Below are 21292 nucleotides of genomic sequence, written 5' to 3' on the forward strand. Positions count from 1 at the left end.
ATTGTAACTTCTAATATCAAAATCTACAATTTTAAAGGATCGCACTCGGTGACTGACCTAGAAGCGACACTTCTTTATAGTAGTGAATACCGAGAAATTTTAAGTTATCTTGTGGCTTGGAATTTGATTTCAGCTCACATTGATTCACTTGTGCCCACACCCAAATTTACATGAATTTCCTTAGTATTGTTGAAGATTTTTTTTTTTTTTTTTTTTTTTTGACTGCTCTTCGACATGAAGAATGAAGCACGTAAGGAGAAGAACACCATGAACTGAAGATCACTAGTTGCTGGTCCTAAAAGGTTAATCTCGGATTAATGTTACATGCATCATGTTCGGTTTCATGTCAAAAGTTTTTCAAAACCGTAGATCCAATTTCCAATAGAAACTGGGATGCGTCACGGAAGGCTGTGACCATGAAGACGTGGAGGTCTTGCGCATGCGCGATGCGAAGCCGTTTTGGCTTCGGTCTTGAGCTATGGCATGGGCTTTTCTGTTTGACGTGTTTTTGTTCTTTTTAAATTTCTTTTGGCCGGGTCTTAATTTTTTCCGGTGGAAAAATACTCAAAACGGTAGCAGGGTTGAAAAGTATTGGAGAACTTTTTGTAAAAACGCTGAAATAACAAGAGAAATAGCATCTTTTTTTATCGGCTTGTTGAATTCGCATTACTGGTTGCTACAACTATAGTTAACCAAGCATTCCAACTGTTAATATTGTGAAGAATCAATTGTGGGATTGAATGAGGGGTCAATGGATGAATGATAACTTATTGTGTACATTGAGAAAAGTATCTTTGATAAGCGTCGATTGCTTCTTTTTTAAACATAACGGATAACAGTTGGTACGACAATAGCAACAAATTTCGGTTCTACTTGATGATCCACAAGAGGGTGATCTATGATAAAAGCATGTAATACCTGATAAAATAATAAAAACGCCAAACCCAATCTGAAAACAGCAAAACTTATAATTGATCACAATTCTGATCCTAGACCACAACCCACAGCAATATATAGGAAAAGGTAATATATATGGTACACTGGAATGATAAAATAAATTAAAATAAATACGACGTAATGCAGTTGCCTAATCATCATACTGCCATGGACTAAACTTAGTTGATTTGACATCTGTCACTTGGTCGCTGGTCGAGCTATCTACTACAGCACGGTGTTCGGTGTATTTTCCGTTGTAAGAATACACTTCCAAATCACCCCATGGTGTAGGACTGATCTCATCAGTCTTGTTGAACCACCTGGGAGTGAACTCCTCGCCCTTTGCTTCTCGGGTTTTCTTCTCAGCTCTCTGTCTCTCCTCCAAACTGATATGATAAAATCATTGGTGAGTTAAGTGAATAATCACACACACCCATGTATATATATATATATGTGTGTATATATATATATATATATATATAGAGAGAGAGAGAGAGAGAGAGAGAGACCTGCTCTTTTCAGCACCAGCTTTCGAAAGTTCACCATGCTCTAAGGCATATCTATCGGGACGTAAACGTGAGTCTGATGCAAGCAACTTCTTCGGTGCAGTTTCAAAGCTGTTCATTTTATGTGCAAAATAAGTGTACCCAAATTTATCGTTTTCTGGAGCTTTGGCAACTCTCCAAGCCTGCGATGAAACAAGAGACTATCATTGCCGTTTTTTTTTATGAAAAAGCAAATGGGCGGCACGCAATATAAAAAATGAACAAAGAGCTCTGAAAGCCTATTCAATACAAAACTAACACATTGAAACAATGATTTCACAAGTTTTATGATGGAAAAGACAACGCCTGGTACAAAAATGGTAATTTGGAATTTTTGAAAGAAGAGCAAAAAAAACCTCTTTCAGTTCCGTCCCGGAAAGTGGCTCCCCTTCTGAGTCACATAGTTGATAACTCATCGACTCATTCCACTTTCCAGTCATCAATATTTTGGGCTCCTCCTTGGAATCGTAAACATACCCATCAACTTCATAGCGGCCAGCTCTGGTGAAAAAACATGCACATCAAATTGAGTACAGAATGACAAGAATATAAGACAAGCGTACAAGTAATCAAATGCTTATTAATTTATCAAGACAAAAGTGATTTGTTTTATATAAACCAATTCTACTTTTTGCAAAACTATAGAATCAAATGTTGCGAATTTGATGACCAACTTTGATATTCTCGAGATCATTCAGTTTTCTTATATCTATAAACACATGAGACGAGCAAAATGAAATGGAAGAGAAATATACCCGAACCAACCACATGGTTGGAAATAGAGTACAACTTTTTGGCCGGTAGTCAAGTTTGTTAGAACCATCTCGCCTGGTGAGTCAATCCAAGTACGCCCAAATATTAAGTTGTTTACTTTTGTAGGTGGAGGGACCAATTCTAGGACTTCACCCGACTTTTTAAGAGTCAAGCGTGTTCTGCATTCAAAAGTTTCATAAAGGTCAACGCTCGATCGGTATGTATGTATGTTCTCCTTAAGAATTTAAATAAACAAAAAAAACTTGTTTGGAACGGTATTTATTTTTTAGAAATTGAATAAGTATTGGCCATGGAAAGTGGAAAAGTAGCCAAACCATGGGCAGCCATATTGGGGCTTCCTGTAGATCTAGATATGTGACAATCTAACTCCTAGGAAGAGACAATAGTTACAACAAAGTGAAAAATTCAAACCGTACTAATAAAGGATTCAGATATATAACTGACAAAGTAAGAACAAAAGTAATGTCATGTTAAGATAGAATTACAATTTGTTTCCTTAAATGGAAGAAAAAGAAGAATATAACATTTTCCTGTCAACAAAACAGAAACAACTAAGAATCCGCAAACACGAATTTATCATGCCAATGAAAGTTATAATAACACATTAACACTAAGCTACAACAACAGATTTCAGATGAACAATCAAGACACCACAAATGTAATTACTCCAACCCATCACCTTTCAAATATAGACTCTACTCAACTCCATATCTAGAGCATGTAATCTGACAAAATTGCATAAAACATTTGAAATCAAACAAACAATCTGTAAGCACTAAGCTAATTTGAGGTTTATAACTACAAGAGCTTCATTACAGAAGGTTGGATATCTTCGATAATAAAGCATGTCGAAGACAACAGCGCTACAACAAATCTCACAATTACCAGTTTCTTATAATACCCATATCAAAACGCAAAAGCCATATTGAACTCGAAATACAAAACGGAAACAAAAAAGTTGGACGATAAAAAGTATTCAGAATTTCTACCTTCCAACGGGATATATGTCGATTGAATTCCCCAAAAACTTGGTTTTCACCTTAGACGTGAGGTCATACATAAAATGCTCATTTTCAGCATGTGCAACACCAATTGGAGGGTGGTGACTAACCTGAAAGGATATCATAGGACTTGGTGATTAATGAACAGTTACACACAACAGGATATTAACTGCACGTTCTAATGTACAAGTGATCTCAGATTTAAGCAAAGAATAGACATTGTAAAAACTCACTTGTTCTGAAATGAATGTAATGCCTCCGTGATTAGCCATTTCGTAGGTCTCGCCAAGAATTGGATTAAACGGCTTCCATGGTCGTTCAAATGAATAGTAGACTGATATAAACCATGAGACTAGAGCCAACAACTTTAAGTTAGCCATAGTAAATGTAGATACAACACAAAGACATGTGAGGTCAGCGAGAGCTATTCTCACCAGCGTACATCATTCTCATGTTAGGATCCTCGCATTCATCTGCCAGGTCCAACAAGTATGAGTATTCCATCAGCTGCAGAAAAAAAAAATTAATAAGATCAATGGGTAAAACAAGTTCAAAAAGCAGAAGCTCCGTCATACCTCAGCCATCTTCTGAAGCATGGTCATTGGCTCGAATATAAGTACCGGAAGCGTAACCATTGATGTGACATCGGATCCTATGTACTTATGCATCATCTTCCAGTAACTATCCCGGTCCTAAGAAAGCAAGGAATAATTTTCCATGTAAGTCTTAGCTGTCATATCTATACATACATCATTTTGAGCACTGCTAAATCATTCACAGATGCAGTAATGTACTATAGAAATCCCTCAAGACTCGTATGTATTTTAATTCGCACTATCCAAACGGTGTTAGTGCAACCTTAGTTCCACAATTAAAGCTTCGTGAATTGGAAAACCCACATGCAACTAAATGGGTGTCCACACTCAGTTCCGCAAACTCAAAGCTCAATGTCAACTACATAAAGAACTTTAAACCTCACTTTTAACATATATAAAACTTCTCGGCATAGAGTTTGAATTCGGTGCTACAAGGCATCTCCTAAGGTTTCTAAACCAGAAAATGTACAATTATGGAAAGGGGTACCTCCTGCTTCCATCTCCCTCGACTCGCCTCCTCTTCGCCATCTTCCGTTCCTCCTTCCGGGTTAATCACCTCCAAACCTTCATAACCTATTAAACTGTAAGAAAAAAGAAACAGGCCATGATCACCATCATCCGAGTTTAAAATCAGACAAAGAACGAACGGAACAGACTTATAATATATGTTTACCTTCCTACACTCAAAACAACCTCAAGAAATTAATAACAGTTGCTATACATGGGCTATATATACATATGTTTACATGAAGATCTCGGAACAATCAACTCAAAAGAGCTTATGGGCAGTCAGATGAGATCCAAAAGCCACCGAACTGGAAAACTATTTAAAAAAAAAAAAAAGGAGAATATGAACGGCCTCTCACCCATTGACCGATTTGGTCATGGCGGTTCCGAAATTGGTCAAGCTGGAAGCGATCGAGGCAAAGAAGCCTCCGCTTTGCTTTGTATCTTTTGAGGCCATCGTCGATTGGTCGAAGCTGAGAGAGATCGAGATCGAGATCGAGGACGGAGAGAGATATTTGGGATTTTGGAGAGTTGGATTTATATGTTTTATTATTTTTTTGTTTAAAATAAAAAAAAAGATAGAACAGCGAATCAGAACATGGATTTTCGTTGGCGCTACTTCGATTTAAAGTGAAACTACAATTATTTATGTTCTCATTCTATTATGGACCAAATAAATATGATCCATTAGATAATAACCATAATGGTACTTAGTATAGCCTAATTAGTAATGAGAAATTTTATTAAATAGACTAAAAAATTAATTAAATATTAAGATTAGACTCCAAATTTTAAAAATATCTAAATATTGACTATTAGACAAAAATATATTAGAATACTCTTATGTCCATATAAACATTTCACACTCTTAAAAATTATTTCATTTAACTCTTCAATATTCTCTCTATCTCTCAAATCTTCTCTACTTAAGTGGATTTCGTGGAATCATCAAAGGTAAGATTACGTACTTAGTCATGTTAAATTCAAACAACCCACCGAGGCGAGCTCCGTGAAAGATAACTCACGCTTTGTCTCCCTAAACCAGAGCACGAAGTAGGAAGTCAAGTCGAAATACGTCTTCGGATTCAACTGAGACGGCGCAACATGAGTAGCTCCAAGGAGTGAGCTAATAAACGGATGCGGATGTAAGCGAAGCCCGCTATAAAAAGTCGACATGTGGATTGCGATGTACCCCGGAGGAGCGTCGCATATGAGCTCTCCAGGAGAAGGAACGATGATGGAAACCACCGACAGAAATAGGGAGCGACACCGAAGGTACCTTACTCTATCCACCATAGTCAAGCTCTGAACAACAATACCATGAAAGGGCACGGGCCTCTGAATGGAACCTATGAACCTCGGATGAAGACTCGGCGCCACACCTGTGGTGATTCACTTGATTAAACGACACTAGAAAACAACCATGATGCAGCGGAAGCAATAAAATTACGCTAACAAGAGCTAATTAAAACATGGTTATTTATATAAGATCTAGATCTACGTTATTTAATGAGAGCAAGCAATATGTCAAGCAACCGATGAGAAAGACGAGTTTAAGAAAACTTACAATTTTTGGCTCACGAACCGAAAGCTTTCACAATCCGTCTTCGTCTTGAACGTACAAGCCTCCACACGATCAGATCTGGAACTCCTCTTTTAAGGACTCGATGTGATGACACCAAAGTCTTCCGAAACGTAATCTCCGAGGAAGATAAGACACATGAGTGGGCAACGTTATATCTCACTAGATCTGGAAACGGGGTGTTTCCGATCTTTCTCTCTTATTTCTAAGAATGGAATTGAAGCAATTCCAATGGGTTTGATGAGATGAAGCACACGGCCACAAGGAGAAGATAATGTGGCCAATTATATCTGTTTTAACTAGGTTAAAATTTAATTCTTATCAGCCATCTATTTATAGCAGTTCAAAAGGTATCTTATAGAATATTCCATAATATTCTAGAAAATATTATTTGCTTTTATTGTGTTCATACTAGTGGATTAAATCTCAGCTCTTGGATCTCAACAAGTGAATCCTATTTTTCCTCTCATCCGTCAGATCAATATCTAGGATTTTATTTTATACAACAGTATAAAATATTTATTGTCGAGAAAATTTAGGAAAATATATTTTCCAATATTCTCCTAATATTTAGCCTAAATATTAGGAGAGAATATAGGACAATCTTATTTACTATATTTTCTCCTTTAATTTAGGAACAAAAAAACAGAAAAAATACCGATTCTACAACCCGTACAAAAATTGCCTATACCAAGCTAGGGAAGCCCAATTTGTTGCTTTTCCAAAGCCCAATAGCTTTAAACTCATTTAACACATATTTACTTCTCCAACAATAAATATAAAGTTTATTTACTTGATCTAGCAACAAATAAACAGCATTGCCATAAATATTTATTTAATTCTCAAACTACCTTTTTTGGAATTAATGTTGTCAATCACTATTACAGCAAGTGAGATTATAATAATAAAACATATTATTATATTAACGTTCTTATCCGCCTTTATCGAAGCCGAATCGGAGACGATGGACCTAGTAGTAGAAGCTTAACAATCTCGATAAAAGACAAAATATTCATTTCTCTTTTCAAATCGAATTGTCTAGTCTCTTTCAATACTCCACCGTGTAATCCAAGACTGAACCCTTCTTTAATACTAGAATTATATTTACTCATCGTAACGAGTGTCAAATGATTTAGTCAGTACGTGATCATGACCCTCCAAGTTTTGCCCGTATTGAGATAAGTCAATTTGTTCTATTATACATTTCTCGTTACATATAAGCCCTACGCATCGTTGCTTCCCCAGGGAAAGATTCAACCGAACGTAAGCCAACTTCGGAAGTGCGCACAATCAATCGGTTCTGGAATCAACCCTTAGGTGAGAGAACATTTACCTTCTTTCAGGAAGGCTGGATTCCGTATATGTTTAGGATTCCATATCTGTAAAATACTTTCTTCTACAATCATGTCCTGACTTCTCAAGACACAGATTTGATTAGTATCTTACTAGCCTTTAACGTGGTGAGTCAAAGAAGCCGGTAACATGACCTAGAAGTCCATGATTACTTATGGTTATTAGATAAAGTGTCAATGTGATCATCATAAGCGGCCTCGGCTAGTGCATCGTAACGGTCCTTAAACGACGCATCTATCCAAACCAAAGCCTGTCCAGGTCGTACACCTTCTGCAAGTGTATAATGCTCCCACTGAGTGATCAACCATCACTCATGTTCCACATATATGACTTTAAAAAAGGCATTCCAGGAACATATCAGTCATCGACCAAGTTTTAGTTCATCGTCCGATCTCGGATGCCCAGCGTGCGATTCAGTTTGATAAAGAGACTATGGATGATAGTTGTTATTGATTCTGAATGTTATCATACATCAACCCACTAATCATATGATGCTAATAATGCAACTTCTTATCTTATTTCTTATTTTATTTAGTAATCATCATCTTCTAGTGGGCAATATTCTTAACGACACCAACATCCCATATGACTACACTCACTCCTAACACGTCTCCACTACTTGAGACCGACACACATATGCCATCAATCGGCTCAATTCTGAGGGAAAGAGCACTTACCTTGCCGATGACAAAGGAATCCGGCTCGTCGACATCTCCCTAAATGGCTCGAGCTCCGCGACCATTCCTCTTGGGGATGAACCTTCCCGCTTCTATGCCTTCAAGTACATCTACGTCCATCCCGAGATCGTGATTCGGAATCATCGTCAAGTTTTCTCGAGTCTCCAACACCTCGCCCACAACATTGCCCAAAGGTGAATAACCCTCGTGGGCGTCATCCGGGCCAACAAAGAGCATGGCCACCCTGACGCCTTCACCAAAGACTTTGCTCGGGCCAAATCCATTGACATGCGCCAATTTTAGGCCGGGCAAAGGAGTTGCCGGCCCGAACTCCCCACCAAACACTCCCTCTGGGTCGGCCATGATTGTTGTTGACTCGGGTTTTTTGCCACCAACCCCTTCCAGGCCGGCCGGAGATCTCGTCGGCCTAGGTTCCACGCCAAATGCACCCACCGGGCCGACCAAAGAGCTTGCAGCACGGTTCAAGGAAAAATGCATCCACCAGGCCGATCAAGGAGCTTGTTGGCCCGAGTTCCATGTCAAATGCACCCATCAGGTTGGCCAAGGGGTTTGTCGGCCTGGGTTCCATGCCACGGCCCCATCCGGGCTAGCCAAAGGCTTTGCCGACCCGGACTCCACGTCGTGAGCATCATCCAGGGCGGATTGATGATTTGCTGGCCCGGAGCCTTCACGAGAACCACAACCCATGCCGGATTTTGACGTGTACGGTCCAAAATCTCTACCACAAGCTTCTCCAACACCAAAACCCACCGTGTTCAATGGTTCTTGAGCACATTCTGGATTGCGCACCTCTACATCAAGCTCTTCCATCAACCACTCAAAATTGCCTTTGTTCAAATCCACATCCAACATGTCTTCCCAGCCACAATTTCCTCAACCGCAACTCAAAATGAAGATCATCACCTTATGAGTTTAAGAGGACGAAGTTGGAATGGCCTTGCTCAAGAGGGAGAGAAATATCGGCCTAGGATATGGAATAAAGGGTAAAAGAGAGATACAAATCCTCTAGCTCAAAAGTGTTGGAATAGATCTAGGGTTAAGAAAAGTTTTATCGCTTCTAGCAAGCGGCGGAATATAAAAAAAAAAAATTAAAACACGTAAAAAGATTTTATAACCTAGACAAAGTGCATGAACATATAATTTAAAATTTAAAACTACATTTAGTTTTTACTCGGTACCAACCTCGAATGGAGCTTGAACGTTGAGAAGCCTTTGGAAGGTTGACACGTTCATCTCCCCACGCAGCTCGCCTCTCCCACTAGCCTTCATGAACCTGTTGAGCAACCACGAAAGTTTCTACCACTAGAGTCTTAAGAGAATGGTTGGATTTAGTGTGTGGGCACTTTTAAACACGATGAATCAAGAACAAGTCTTGGCGCCAAAGAGCTAAAACAAATGCTAGGTCTAATGAGGACCTAGGTGCCAAAACAAAAGAACAAGAAGAGAGAGAGAAAGAGAGAGAGAGAGAGAGAGAGAGAGAGAGAGAGAGAGAGAGAGAGAGAGAGAAGGAGAGGGGCGGCCAAGCCTAGAGAGAGAAGCTCTCAATCTCAAAAAAATTATGTGTTGTGAATTGTGAATAAGGTTAGGTATTTATAGGAGGAGGATTACCTTCAAAAAGTAGTTTCCTCTTTTCTATAGAATATCACATACTCATGAGCAAATGTTTGCTTTCCCTTGCCTTATGCCACACGTCCAAGATGGCTTCTAGAAGCCCTTGGATTTGTTTCCCCATTCGTTTGCTCCTTAGTTGGCCGAAATCCCACTTTCCTTCTAGAGGAAATTTGTTTCTCTTTTTCTTTTGGCAAGTATCTTCATACATCAATGCACAAAATAAGTCTCTTATTCTCTCTTATTTGGATGGTTTCTTGCTTCTAGAACATGTTTCTAGATGTCTTATTTGTTCATGACAACATAAGAAAAGCCCATTAAGAATTTTCACATAAAATTCCATGAAATGAAATTAATCCTCAAGGCCCAAATAACTTATTATGGCCGAGTGACTTGATTCATTTGTCATCATATGACAATGTCAAAAAACTTATTTATTGACATTCATTCCATCATATGTCCAAAAACACAAAATTACCCTTTAGACAATTTTCGTAAAACTTGTCTAGTTCTTGTTTTGACTTAGCTTCTAGTTTAACTAATCCTACTCTAATGACTTGTGGTAGTGACCTCATGGATCAAAATGAACAAAACTTGAGCTAACATACTTGGACTCAAAAGTTCACAAACTTTTTCCAAGTTCTAGCTTAATGTCAACCGACTCCACTAAAGAGTTGACACTGAAATCTCTCGGTTCAAATGAATATATTTTCTACTCAAGAATTCTAATTAACTGTAATGAGTGGATCCATTGAATATTATCTATGTTTATCCTTCATGAATATTATCTAGCTGTTATTTCCTCAACTCATTTGTCACTTGTGAATAAGTTAGAAACAATGTATTGACGATGAGCTAACAAGTCACATTAATTCATCCAAAAGAGTCACGACTCAATTTGGACACTGGCCAGTTCATTTATTCACATTCCAAGGAACAAAACATGAGGTGATATACATTGCATTTCAGCAATCTTGTACATGAATTCCATATCTATGAGATCTTCACAAAGTTACTCATGACATCTTCATAACTTAGTACTTCATCAATAGGTCATGTTAAGAATCACATAGTGAATCCAAACTCTGACTTTCGCAAATGAGAATACGTAAGCTATGAAATGACATGTCTCATTTCAGGATTGAGGTAAGAATGATGCAATTCATACGTAGTGACTTCGAGACATAATAGATTAAATAGTTTGTTCTTATTATTTCTCTAGAAGTGCACTGGTCAATTCAGTACCTTCAGAAGATACCTAGAAGAACTATAGAGTCTCCAACTCTCAATGTCCCATATCCAGACATCATAGATTCTCCTAACAATCATACTTGGATCAATAGTCCTTTGACCCTTAGATTGCGAATATACTGTTTTAAGCAAACCATGAAGAGTTTGTTCATGCAAATCTATATTTGACTCTTCATTTTTTGAAATCTAAAGACTATAGTTTATCATAAAGCTTCGAACAGACAATGAAGAATGAATGAACGTTTCAACTTTTATTAATAATTCAGCAATTACAAGCAAGAGTCTTCGTGAGACTATATTACATCAAATGTACATAAATAAAGACTACTACTCTTCTTGTGGGCACCATTGACAACAAAATGAACTCTCTCCCTCAATATTATGGGTCTCACAAATGCTCATTAATGGAGAAATGGAGACGGTGAAGAAGAAATAAAGTGGAAAGAAACAAAAGAAAGGATAAATAATAAAGAAAGCAAAAACCCACCTTTGTCTCCTTGAAATTTATGGCCAAATGGGTGGTGTAGGAGCCCACAAAAGTTGTGCCTAGCTTCATTTATTTCAAAATTCAAAAAAGAGTGGGAAATGAACAAAGGACAAGTCAAATCAACAAAAAGTCAACCAAACCCACCCAACCACTATGGAAAATCGGCCAAGAGAGAGAATGAGGATAAGAAGACAAATTAGAAGAACCAAATCCATGCGGAACCATGTGTGTTTGACTTCGATTTAGGAAAGAAGCAATGCTCGTCCAGACCATGTAGGTTTGATTTTGAGTTAGATGAGGTTGGGACTCATCATGACTTGTAAGGGTATGATTTTGAGCCTTACATAACGATGTTCATTCGGGTGGGGGATCTAAATTTGAGCTAATGACATGGGAGTCATGCTCGTCCAGACCACATGGGTCTGACTTTGAGCCTTGAATGGGCGTACTTGTCCAGACTGTAAGTGGTTAGACTTTGAGGCTGACCATACTAGTACGGACCATGATGGGTCTAACTTTGAGATAAAGGCAACAATGCCTTTCTCATCCACACCACGCAGGTCCGACTTTGAGCATTAAATGATTATGCTTCTCCGGTCCACGAGGGGTCTGACTTTGAGTCTTGTGTGGTGGTGTCCATTTTCATAATTACGCTGCCATTCTTTCAATGGCGGTAATGATGGCTTATCGGATTTTCGAGGCTCCGACGTTGTTGAACATTGTAGGAATGAACTCCTCGAGTTCTCCATGTTGGATTAGGGCCTCGATTCTCCTTTATAGGTTGTAGTATTCAAAGGTTAAATGTTCATGAGTTTTGTGGAATTCACAGTACTTTGTCACGTACCACTTTGTGGGGTCGCCCTTCAAGGGTACGAGAACGATGAACTTGTCACGGGCCGGGCGAACACTCATCGTTTACGGCTAGGACTACTAGAGTATCTAATCTCGTTCGCTCCCTATGCTTTGCTTTCGCTCTCCGGAAAGCAGTTGTCGATAAATCGCCAAGATTCTCTCAGTCTTTGAATTCTTCGGAAGGTTTGAGTAGTCTCGAAACTTCTACAACAACATATAGTTTTGGTATGAAGACATAGTGGCATCAACGCGCGTCTTTTTCCTTTTCAAGTCGCCGTGTTTGTTATCTTCCCTTTGATGGTTCCCTTGTTCTCTTGTCCTTTGGATTTGGATTAACTATTCTATGGCAATGTATTTTATGGCCTAGATCATTGGTTCAAACACCGTCCTAGGCTCCTTCTTGATTATGGAGTTCACGAATTATCCCAGTTGGAGACCATCAAGGATAACTGAGATGGCATCACTATCCTCAAACTTGTCGATTGTGTTGGACTTATTCATCTGTTGCTCTTCTCTGGCTTCCGCTCCCAGGAGATGCCGAATCGGGTGAGGAAGTCTTGATGGAGTTTTTTAGACAACCCGATGGATTTGAGCCTTAGTTTGATGAGCCAATGATCGCGAGGGTGTACCTCATCACCATAATTTACATATGGTATTGTTGGATGTGGTAGACCCACTGACGGGGATGCTTTGGGCCCAGAGGGGGCTTAAGCCCCTCCTCACTTTTGATTTTGGGCTTTAATTTTCAGAAGTATAAACTGAAAAAAAACTAATAAAGCCCAATTACCTCACTTTTGACTTTGGGCTTTGATTTTCAGAAGCATAAACTGGAAAAAAAAAAACAAATAAAGCCCAATTACAATACAATATAGAGAAATTGCTCAAACTACCACCTTCTCACTAACTTTTTCCAATAATCCACCAAAACATAATTTTGGCCAAAAATACAAGTTGGCTCATTGTGAAAAACCAATTTTACCCTCCACTTGAAATTTTCTTTCAATCTCACACCTACCTCTCCAAACTAATTAATAACATCATTTAATACCATTTTATTATATTTATAATTAATAACCTCATTTAATATAATTTGTTCATTTATCATTTAATATAACTTGTTCATCTCATCTCTCTCTCGTCATTCTCTCTGCAGCTAAGAAAAAAAAAACCTCAAAACCAAAAGAGAACCAAAACCCTAGATTTGAGCTCACCCAATCCTTACCAAAGTTGAGCTGACCCAAACCCTTGGATTTGAACTCCGACACGCTCAAGGAAGCACGACCAAAGCTCATAGATCCGGTCACGACGAAGAACGTAGCTCCGACCAAGCACGTAGCTCCGATCCTCGTCCAAGGTTAGTTTTTTTTTTCAAACTTTTCCTTGGTTTTTGGGTATGTTTATTATGGGTGTGTTTGAGATTGGCCAAAAAAATGAGACTCTTTTTGTTCTGGGCAATTTTTATTGTTTTTAGGCGAAGTTCATCAGTTGTTGACATCAGATGTCAACAACTGATGAACTTCGTTGATAGTAATGTCATCGAAGTTCATCAGTTTTAGATGTCAACAGTTGACGTCAACTATTGACGTCAACTTTTGACATCTGATGTCAACTGTTGACGTCAACTATTGACGTCAACTTTTGACATCTGATGTCAACTGTTGACGTCAACTGTTGACATCTAATGTTAACAATTGACATCAATTATTGACATTGGAAGGCAACTGTTGACATTAGTTCCAACAATTGACGTCTACTGTTGACATTGTTGATATTGGAAGGCAACTGTTGACATTAGACGTCAACAATTGCATATGAGAAATTGTTGCAAATACGCCGCCCTCACAATGACATTAGACGTCAAATACATATGAGAAATTGCTCAAAGTTGTGGAATGTGAATTGCATTTTGATTGTGGAATTGAATTTTGATTGTGGAATATGTGCATTTGAAATTGTGATATGTGTGCATTATGGTATCTTAGGATGAATTGTGGTGTGTGTGCATTTGAAATTATGGAATTGCACACCGATTAAACCTGAAATTGTGTGAATTTGTTGTTGAGATGGTCTATAATTGCCATCAACTGTTGACATTGAAGTCAACTGTTGACATTGAAGTCAACTATTGACATTGAAGTCAACAGTTGACATCAACTGTTGACATTGAAGTCAATTGTTGACGTCAACTGTTGACATTGGAAGAAAACTGTTGACATTAGACGTCAACAATTAACGTCTATTGTTGATATCTGAAGTCAACATTTACTAACTATGCCTTTGTTTCTCGTTTTTTGTATGCAGTGATGGCAGATATTTATTTATTATTCAAGTACAGTGATACTTGGGTTGAACCTGGTCGGGATATTCCCCCAGAGGTAGAAAATATCATAGTTGGTTCGCTGGAACACACAACGCGTGCCGCCGGTAGGCCAAAAAAGAGAATAATACCCTCTCAATGGTAGGAAGCTAGGAGGCGCAAGTGTGCGCGTTGTGGAGTACTTGGCCACAATCGTCAAATATGCAGTAGTGCTACTCGATTGTCCACATATAATTTTTCTTTATTTTTTTGGTGATTTCGGACTAGTTTATGCATTTCAAACTTCTTTTCTTTAATTCCACACTTTTTTAATGTATGACGCTTTTTGAATTCATTACACTTTTGTTTAAACTGTGAGTTCTTAGTTCTTTATAGTGTATGACTCTTTTTTAATTCATTACTCTTTTGTTCAGACTGTGAGTTCTTATTTTGTCTATACTTGATGTCTATTGTTGACATTGATGTCAACTGTTGACATCAATGTCAACAGTAGACATCAACTGTTGACATTGCTGTCCATAAAATTCATTCAAAAGGTTGTCTAAAATTCAAGTTTAAAGGATATCATGAAATACAATGTCAAGCGTGGAAAAAGATAAAGAGTACGTGAACAAACCAAAAGAAAAAGACATAAAGACAAAATTGTTCCTAATTGTCATCCATCTCCATGTTCGATCCAACATATGTCGCTAACTTCACCGCCCCGTATCGGTATAAATAGATTGCGAACTTTTGTCGGTACATGTTATGATCCACAACCTTCTCTTATGGAATATACCTCTTCCAGCCATGAAAACCACAAAAATAGAACTAAAATCAGGGATGGAACAATAATAAAAAAAAAATCTTTAAAATAGCAACAATTGACATAAACTGTTGACATTCGAATCAACAATTGATATCAATTATAGACCATCTCAACAATAAATTCACACAATTTCAGGTTTAATCGGTGTGCAATTCCACAATTTCAAATGCACACATACCACAATTCATCCTAAGATACCATAATGCACACATATCACAATTTCAAATGCACAGATTCCACAATCAAAATTCAATTCCACAATCAAAATGCAATTCACATTCCATAACTTTGAGCAATTTCTCATATGTATTTGACGTCTAATGTCACTGGTGAGGGCGGCGTATTTGCAACAATTTCTCATATGCAATTGTTGACGTCTAATGTCAACAGTTGCCTTCCAATGTCAACAATGTCAATAGTAGACGTCAATTGTTGGCACTAATGTCAACAGTTGCCTTCCAATGTCAATAATTGATGTCAATTGTTAACATTAGATGTCAACAGTTGACGTCAACAATTGACATCAGATGTCAATAGTTGACGTCAACAGTTTACATCAGATGTCAACAGTTGACGTCAATAGTTGACGTCAACAGTTGACGTCAACTGTTGACATCTAAAACTGATGAACTTCGATGACATTACTATCAACGAAGTTCATCAGTTGTTGACATCAGATGTCAACAGGTGCGTCAACTATTGACATCTGATGTCAACAACTGATGAACTTCGCCTAAAAACAATAAAAATTGCCCAGAACGAAAAGAGTCTCATTTTTTTGGCCAATCTCAAACACACCCATAATAAACATACCCAAAAACAAGGAAAAGTTTGAAAAAAAAAACTAACCTTGGACGAGGATCGGAGCTACGTGCTTGGTCGGAGCTACGTTCTTCGTCGTGACCGGATCTATGAGCTTTGGTCGTGCTTCCTTGAGCGTGTCGGAGCTCAAATCCAAGGGTTTGGGTCAGCTCAACTTTGGTAAGGATTGGGTGAGCTCAAATCTAGGGTTTTGGTTCTCTTTTGGTTTTGAGGTTTTTTTTTTCTTAGCTGCAGAGAGAATGACGAGAGAGAGATGAGATGAACAAGTTATATTAAATGATAAATGAACAAATGATATTAAATGAGGTTATTAATTATAGATATAATAAAATGGTATTAAATGATGTTATTAATTAGTTTTGAGAGGTAGGTGTGAGATTGAAAGAAAATTTCAAGTGGAGGGTAAAATTGGATTTTCACAATGAGCCAACTTGTATTTTTTGCCAAAATTATGTTTTGGTGGATTATTGGAAAAAGTTAGTGAGAAGGTGGTAGTTTGAGCAATTTCTCTACAATATATCAATAACGTGTTTAATAAGTTTTCAGAAGGATTTATCTTCTCTCTCTCTCTCTCTCTCTCTCTCTCTCTTTATCTCTCTCTCTGCGTCTGGTTCTTTCTGGAGGCATTAGAAAAAATGGACAGCAACCAACAAAAAAATGTTGGAGATAAAGGTATGGGCTTAATTTATTGTATGTTTGAGTCATTGTGTATCATTTTCTTTAAAAGTATCAAATGGGTATTGGTTTATCATTTATTTTTGTCCATATTTGTTGACATTCATTTATGTCTCCACACCAAATTTATTGTTTCTTTGAAATTTTTGTGTATTAATTTTTTTAATTGATTATGTTACTCAGCTATACTTTATAATTTTTTATGTAGTAGTTGAGATAAGTTTGTTGAAGCATTTCAAGCGCAAGGCTGAAGACTATTTTATGCCTAATGTCAGAGAGAATAAATCTAGTAAAGTGGATTTCAATCCGACCAAATTGCAAACTGATCTCGGATTGCGTACTCCGATTTTTTAGTATCATCCTAATATACGTGATCAATTTCGTCGAGCATACACTCAAATAGGCCCTTGTTAGCATCGAGACCATTCGTTTTATTTGTTGAATTTTGGGAAACAGTCAAGACGGTTCAATGTGGCTTGGTTTGATGAATACTCTAATAGGATATAATATAGTAAAGATAAAAATGCTATATTTTGTCTTTGTTGCTACTTATTCAAGCCAAATATTGGAGGCCAAGCGGGTGGTGATGCATTTGTTGGAAATAGGTTTCAAAATTTCAAAAAAAAGGAAAAAAAATTCAAGAACACGTAGGAGGTCCATCAAGTTCTCACAATCAAGCATGGATAAAGTATGAAGCCTTGAAGAATGAAAAGCAACATCTTGAATGAATGTTTGCTAGGCAAACTGAAAATATTCACAATGAATATCGACGGAGATTGGAAGCTTAGATTGATTGTGTTCGATTTCTGTTAAGACAAGGGCTTCCATTTCGTGGTAATGATGAATTTGAGAATTCAAACAATCGAGGTAATTTTATCGAGCTTCTACAGTTTCTTGCTAACCATGATTCCGACATCAAATCTGTTGTGTTGGATAAGGCTCCTGATAAACTAAAACTAACATCGCCTGATATCCAAAGAGATATTATTGGTTCTGCAGCGGCTCAAACAATAAAGGTCATTATGGAAGACCTTGGTAGTTCATTGTTCTCAATTTTGGTTGACGAGTTGCGTTATATTTCAATGAAAGAGCATATGGCAGCTGTATTGCGCTATGTGAATAAGGAAGGAGAAGTCATTGAACGTTTTGTCAGGATTGAGCACGTCGCTAGTACTACCGCTTTGTCACTGAAGGCCACAATAGACAAGTTATTTAGTAGATATGGATTGAGTGTGTCGAGATTACGAGGACAACACTATGATGGAGCGAGTAATATGCAATGAGAATTTAAAGGTCTAAAGGCACTAATTTTGAAATAAAACCAAAGTGCTTTTTATGTTAATTGTTTTGCTCATAAACTACAACTCACACTTGTTGCCCTTGCAAAGATACATGTTGAGGTGACTTCATTCTTCATTTTGGCCACGAGCATAGTAAATATTGTTGGGTCTTCATCAAAACGTTGCGATATTATTTGGGAAAAACAAAGATCAATAATTAATGAAGCAATCAAGAATGGCGAGATCCCAAGTGGTCGAGGTCTTAATCAAGAAACTTGTCTCAAGCGCCCCGGTGATACTCGGTGGGGATCACATTACGGTACATTAGTTAACTTGATCATCATGTTTTCATCTATAATCGAGGTTCTTAAAAGTATGGCAAATGATGGTACAAGCTCGGAACAAAGATTAGAAGCGAGTAACTTATTAGATGGGTGTTGTCATTTGAATTTGTGTTCAACTTGTATCTTATGAGAAGTTTTCTCGGGCTACAAACGAGTTGTCAAAAGCTCTCCAAAGGAAAGATCAAGATATTGTCAACACCATGAGCTTGGTGAAAATATGCAAGCAATGGCTACAAAAAATGAGGGACAATGGATGAGATTCTTTTTCCGATCAAGTTTCCATTTTTTGTGGAAAACACGACATAATTGTCCCAAAAATGGAGGAATCATTCATATCTCGAGGCCGATCGCGATGCAAAGCTCAAAAATTCAAAAATTTGCATCACTTTCAAGTGGAGTTATTCTACGCGATCATTGTTATGCAACTCCTAGAATTGAATGACCACTTTAATGAGGTAAACACTGAGTTGGTTCTTTGTCTAGCATGCTTGATTCCAAAGGATTCATTTCCGGCTTATAATCATAGAAACCTCATCCAATATGATTTCTCAACTTCGGAGCTTATGAGATTTGAGGATCAACTTAAGACTTACTTTTTAGATGTAAGTTCCAATGTTGAGTTCATGATTAAAAGGCATTGGTGAACTTACTCAGAAAATGATTCGGACGGGAAAAAATAGTGTATATCCTCGGGTTTATCGACTTTTGACATTAGCCTTAATTTTACCCGTGGCTACTGCCGAATTTGAAAGAACATTTTCTGCGATGCATTTTGTGAAGAACAGGCTACACAACAGACTTGGAGACGAGGTGTTGAATGATGTTTTAATTGTATACATTGAAAAAAATATATTCGATAGTCTTAACAATGAAGTTATTATGCAACACTTTCAAAGGATGAAAACGCGTAGAGGAAAACTGTAATATATATTTTTGATTTATGAAATATATTTTGGAATATTATATTATTAGCCCCCTTGTCGAAATCTCTGGCTCTGTCCCTGGGTAGACCGAGTCGGTCGTTTTTAGTCGGGGATGGATGGAAGACGAAAGTCGTTAGCTAGGTTTTGTGCGACAATGTTCATGGCGAAAGGCAAAGAGACGACTTCCATCATGCCTCAAAATTTTGGGGGTCAAGGATTGAGTGTCTACAAGACCGCGCATTTCATTCCTCAACTATTGGAAGAAGTTCATCTTGTCTATGTCAGCGGGAGTTTCCGCGGGGGCAAGTCGTGTCGTCGTTCCTCTTGGTCGATGAGAGTGATGTATAGAAGAGATAGGTTAGAGGCTTGTTCTCGCTTGGAGGTTTGTTACCTTGTGATGGTGAGGGATTCTGTGGAGCTTTCCAACTTGTGTTGGGTTGTTCTCTCAACTCGTTGATGTGCCTAGGGTGAAACAACCTTCGTGCATCTTTGTTGTTCAACGTTTGCTATTTTAGATGAGTGAATGAAGATGGACAAGGTCATGTTGTTCTTGGTGCGGAGAAATAATGATGGTTATGTGGCCAATGGGGTTCCTTTTGGCAAGTTGTTGTTATATGGGCCTTGCACGCCTCGTGGCGCCAGTGAGGTCTTCCATCTACGGGGTCATATGGCCAAAGTCCCGGATGTTTGAGTCGAGGCGTCACCTCTACTTTCACAACGATCTTCGAGGTCCTCATCCCAGAGATTGATATTGATGCGTGCTTAGGATCTTGCTCGTTGGATCCAAATAGTAAATTCTCCAAAGAGCCTTGTTTGTTCAAGTCTTCTTCGATGATGGCGTCGTGTTGTCTCATTCTTGCAACGATGTTGGTTAGCCAGTGGAGTCTTTTCGCGAGGCAGTCTATCCAAGTGTCACATTCATCGCGGGGTGGCACGAAGACAAAGTTTGTCGATAGAGCTCCAGAGGTGGCGCTCATTGAAGGGGAACCAATAATCAAGGCTCAACATCTTTTCGTGAATGCCTCAAAGTCTTTTGCGGAGGAGATGTGGTGTAATAGTGAAGAGCTTGTGGGTGTTTTGGAGTTGTCGTCATTATAGTGCCAAAATATTAATGCGATTTCTTGGATAACACTTGCAAGACACATGACTGAGTCAATACTTATCGCGAGCGTCACTTAAGGTCTTAAAGGTGGCTTTTCCGGCAGTCTCGAGAAGGTCGTGACTAATTTAGGCAAAACCAATCCATCGCTATCTCAAGAGGGTATTCAAAATCGTGATGAAGATGAAGATTGCTTGCATTTGTCACGAGAAGACTGTGGCTAATTGAGGTTGGATAAACATACACGATTTCCAAGAATCCTCAAAAGAGACGATCGACGTGGTGGTGGTGGTGGTCTTGATCTTCCTTGTCAAAAGTGGGTCTTCTGGTCACCGTCATAAACTATAAGGACGTATAAGTATACATCATTTTTGGTGATTAATGCACCTTAAATAACCAATTTAATGCGGAAAAGAATAATTATGCTAACAAGAGCTAATTATTAACATGATTATTAAATAAGATCTAGATTACTTAATTAATTAATCATAAGAAACTTCATCAAGCAACCTTATCATATAAAAAAACGAGTTTAAGAAAACTTACAGTTTTTGGCTCACGAACCGAAAGCTTTCACAATCCGTCTTAGTCTTGAACGTACAAGCCTCTACACGATCAGATCTGGAACTCCACCTTCAAGGACTCGATATGTGATGACACCAAAGTCTTCCGAAAAGTAATCTCTGAGAATGGAATATCGTATTCAGATCGCACCATGTTTATGAGAATGGAATCACGAAATTCTGAGGGGAAGGGATGAGTCAAAAATTTCGACCATCCCTAGGGTAGGTTGGACGAATTTTTCCTCTATTTTTTGGATGATTTTTGTCCAAC

General features: G+C 38.1%; 1 protein-coding gene across 1 annotated transcript; it reads right to left on the reverse strand.

Moving 5' to 3' along the window:
- Nucleotides 1-851: 851 nt before the first annotated feature.
- LOC149404435 (oxysterol-binding protein-related protein 3A-like) lies at nt 852-4962 on the reverse strand. The gene is made up of 10 exons (XM_089604278.1): nt 4719-4962; nt 4340-4433; nt 3832-3948; nt 3691-3763; nt 3490-3608; nt 3245-3366; nt 2237-2413; nt 1838-1982; nt 1446-1624; nt 852-1322 (listed from the first exon to the last, which is right to left on the reverse strand). The coding sequence occupies exons 1-10, from the start codon at nt 4814-4816 to the stop codon at nt 1088-1090; spliced, it is 1359 nt and encodes a 452-aa protein (XP_089460404.1). The 5' UTR covers nt 4817-4962; the 3' UTR covers nt 852-1087.
- Nucleotides 4963-21292: the final 16330 nt, after the last annotated feature.

The sequence above is a fragment of the Urtica dioica genome, chromosome 2, assembly GCF_054948205.1.
Source record: "Urtica dioica subsp. dioica isolate 48M chromosome 2, U.dioica_male_clone48M_v1_H2, whole genome shotgun sequence".
Classification (NCBI taxonomy): domain Eukaryota; kingdom Viridiplantae; phylum Streptophyta; class Magnoliopsida; order Rosales; family Urticaceae; genus Urtica; species Urtica dioica.

Excerpts from the sequence above, each read along its gene's own strand:
- LOC149404435 (XM_089604278.1), bottom strand. The coding sequence starts at position 4,816 with ATGGCCTCAAAAGATACAAAGCAAAGCGGAGGCTTCTTTGCCTCGATC. Across the intron at positions 3,367-3,489 it reads TTACATTCATTTCAGAACAA|GTTAGTCACCACCCTCCAAT; the intron begins GTGAGTTTTTAC and ends ATATCCTTTCAG. Across the intron at positions 2,414-3,244 it reads GACATATATCCCGTTGGAAG|AACACGCTTGACTCTTAAAA; the intron begins GTAGAAATTCTG and ends TTTTGAATGCAG.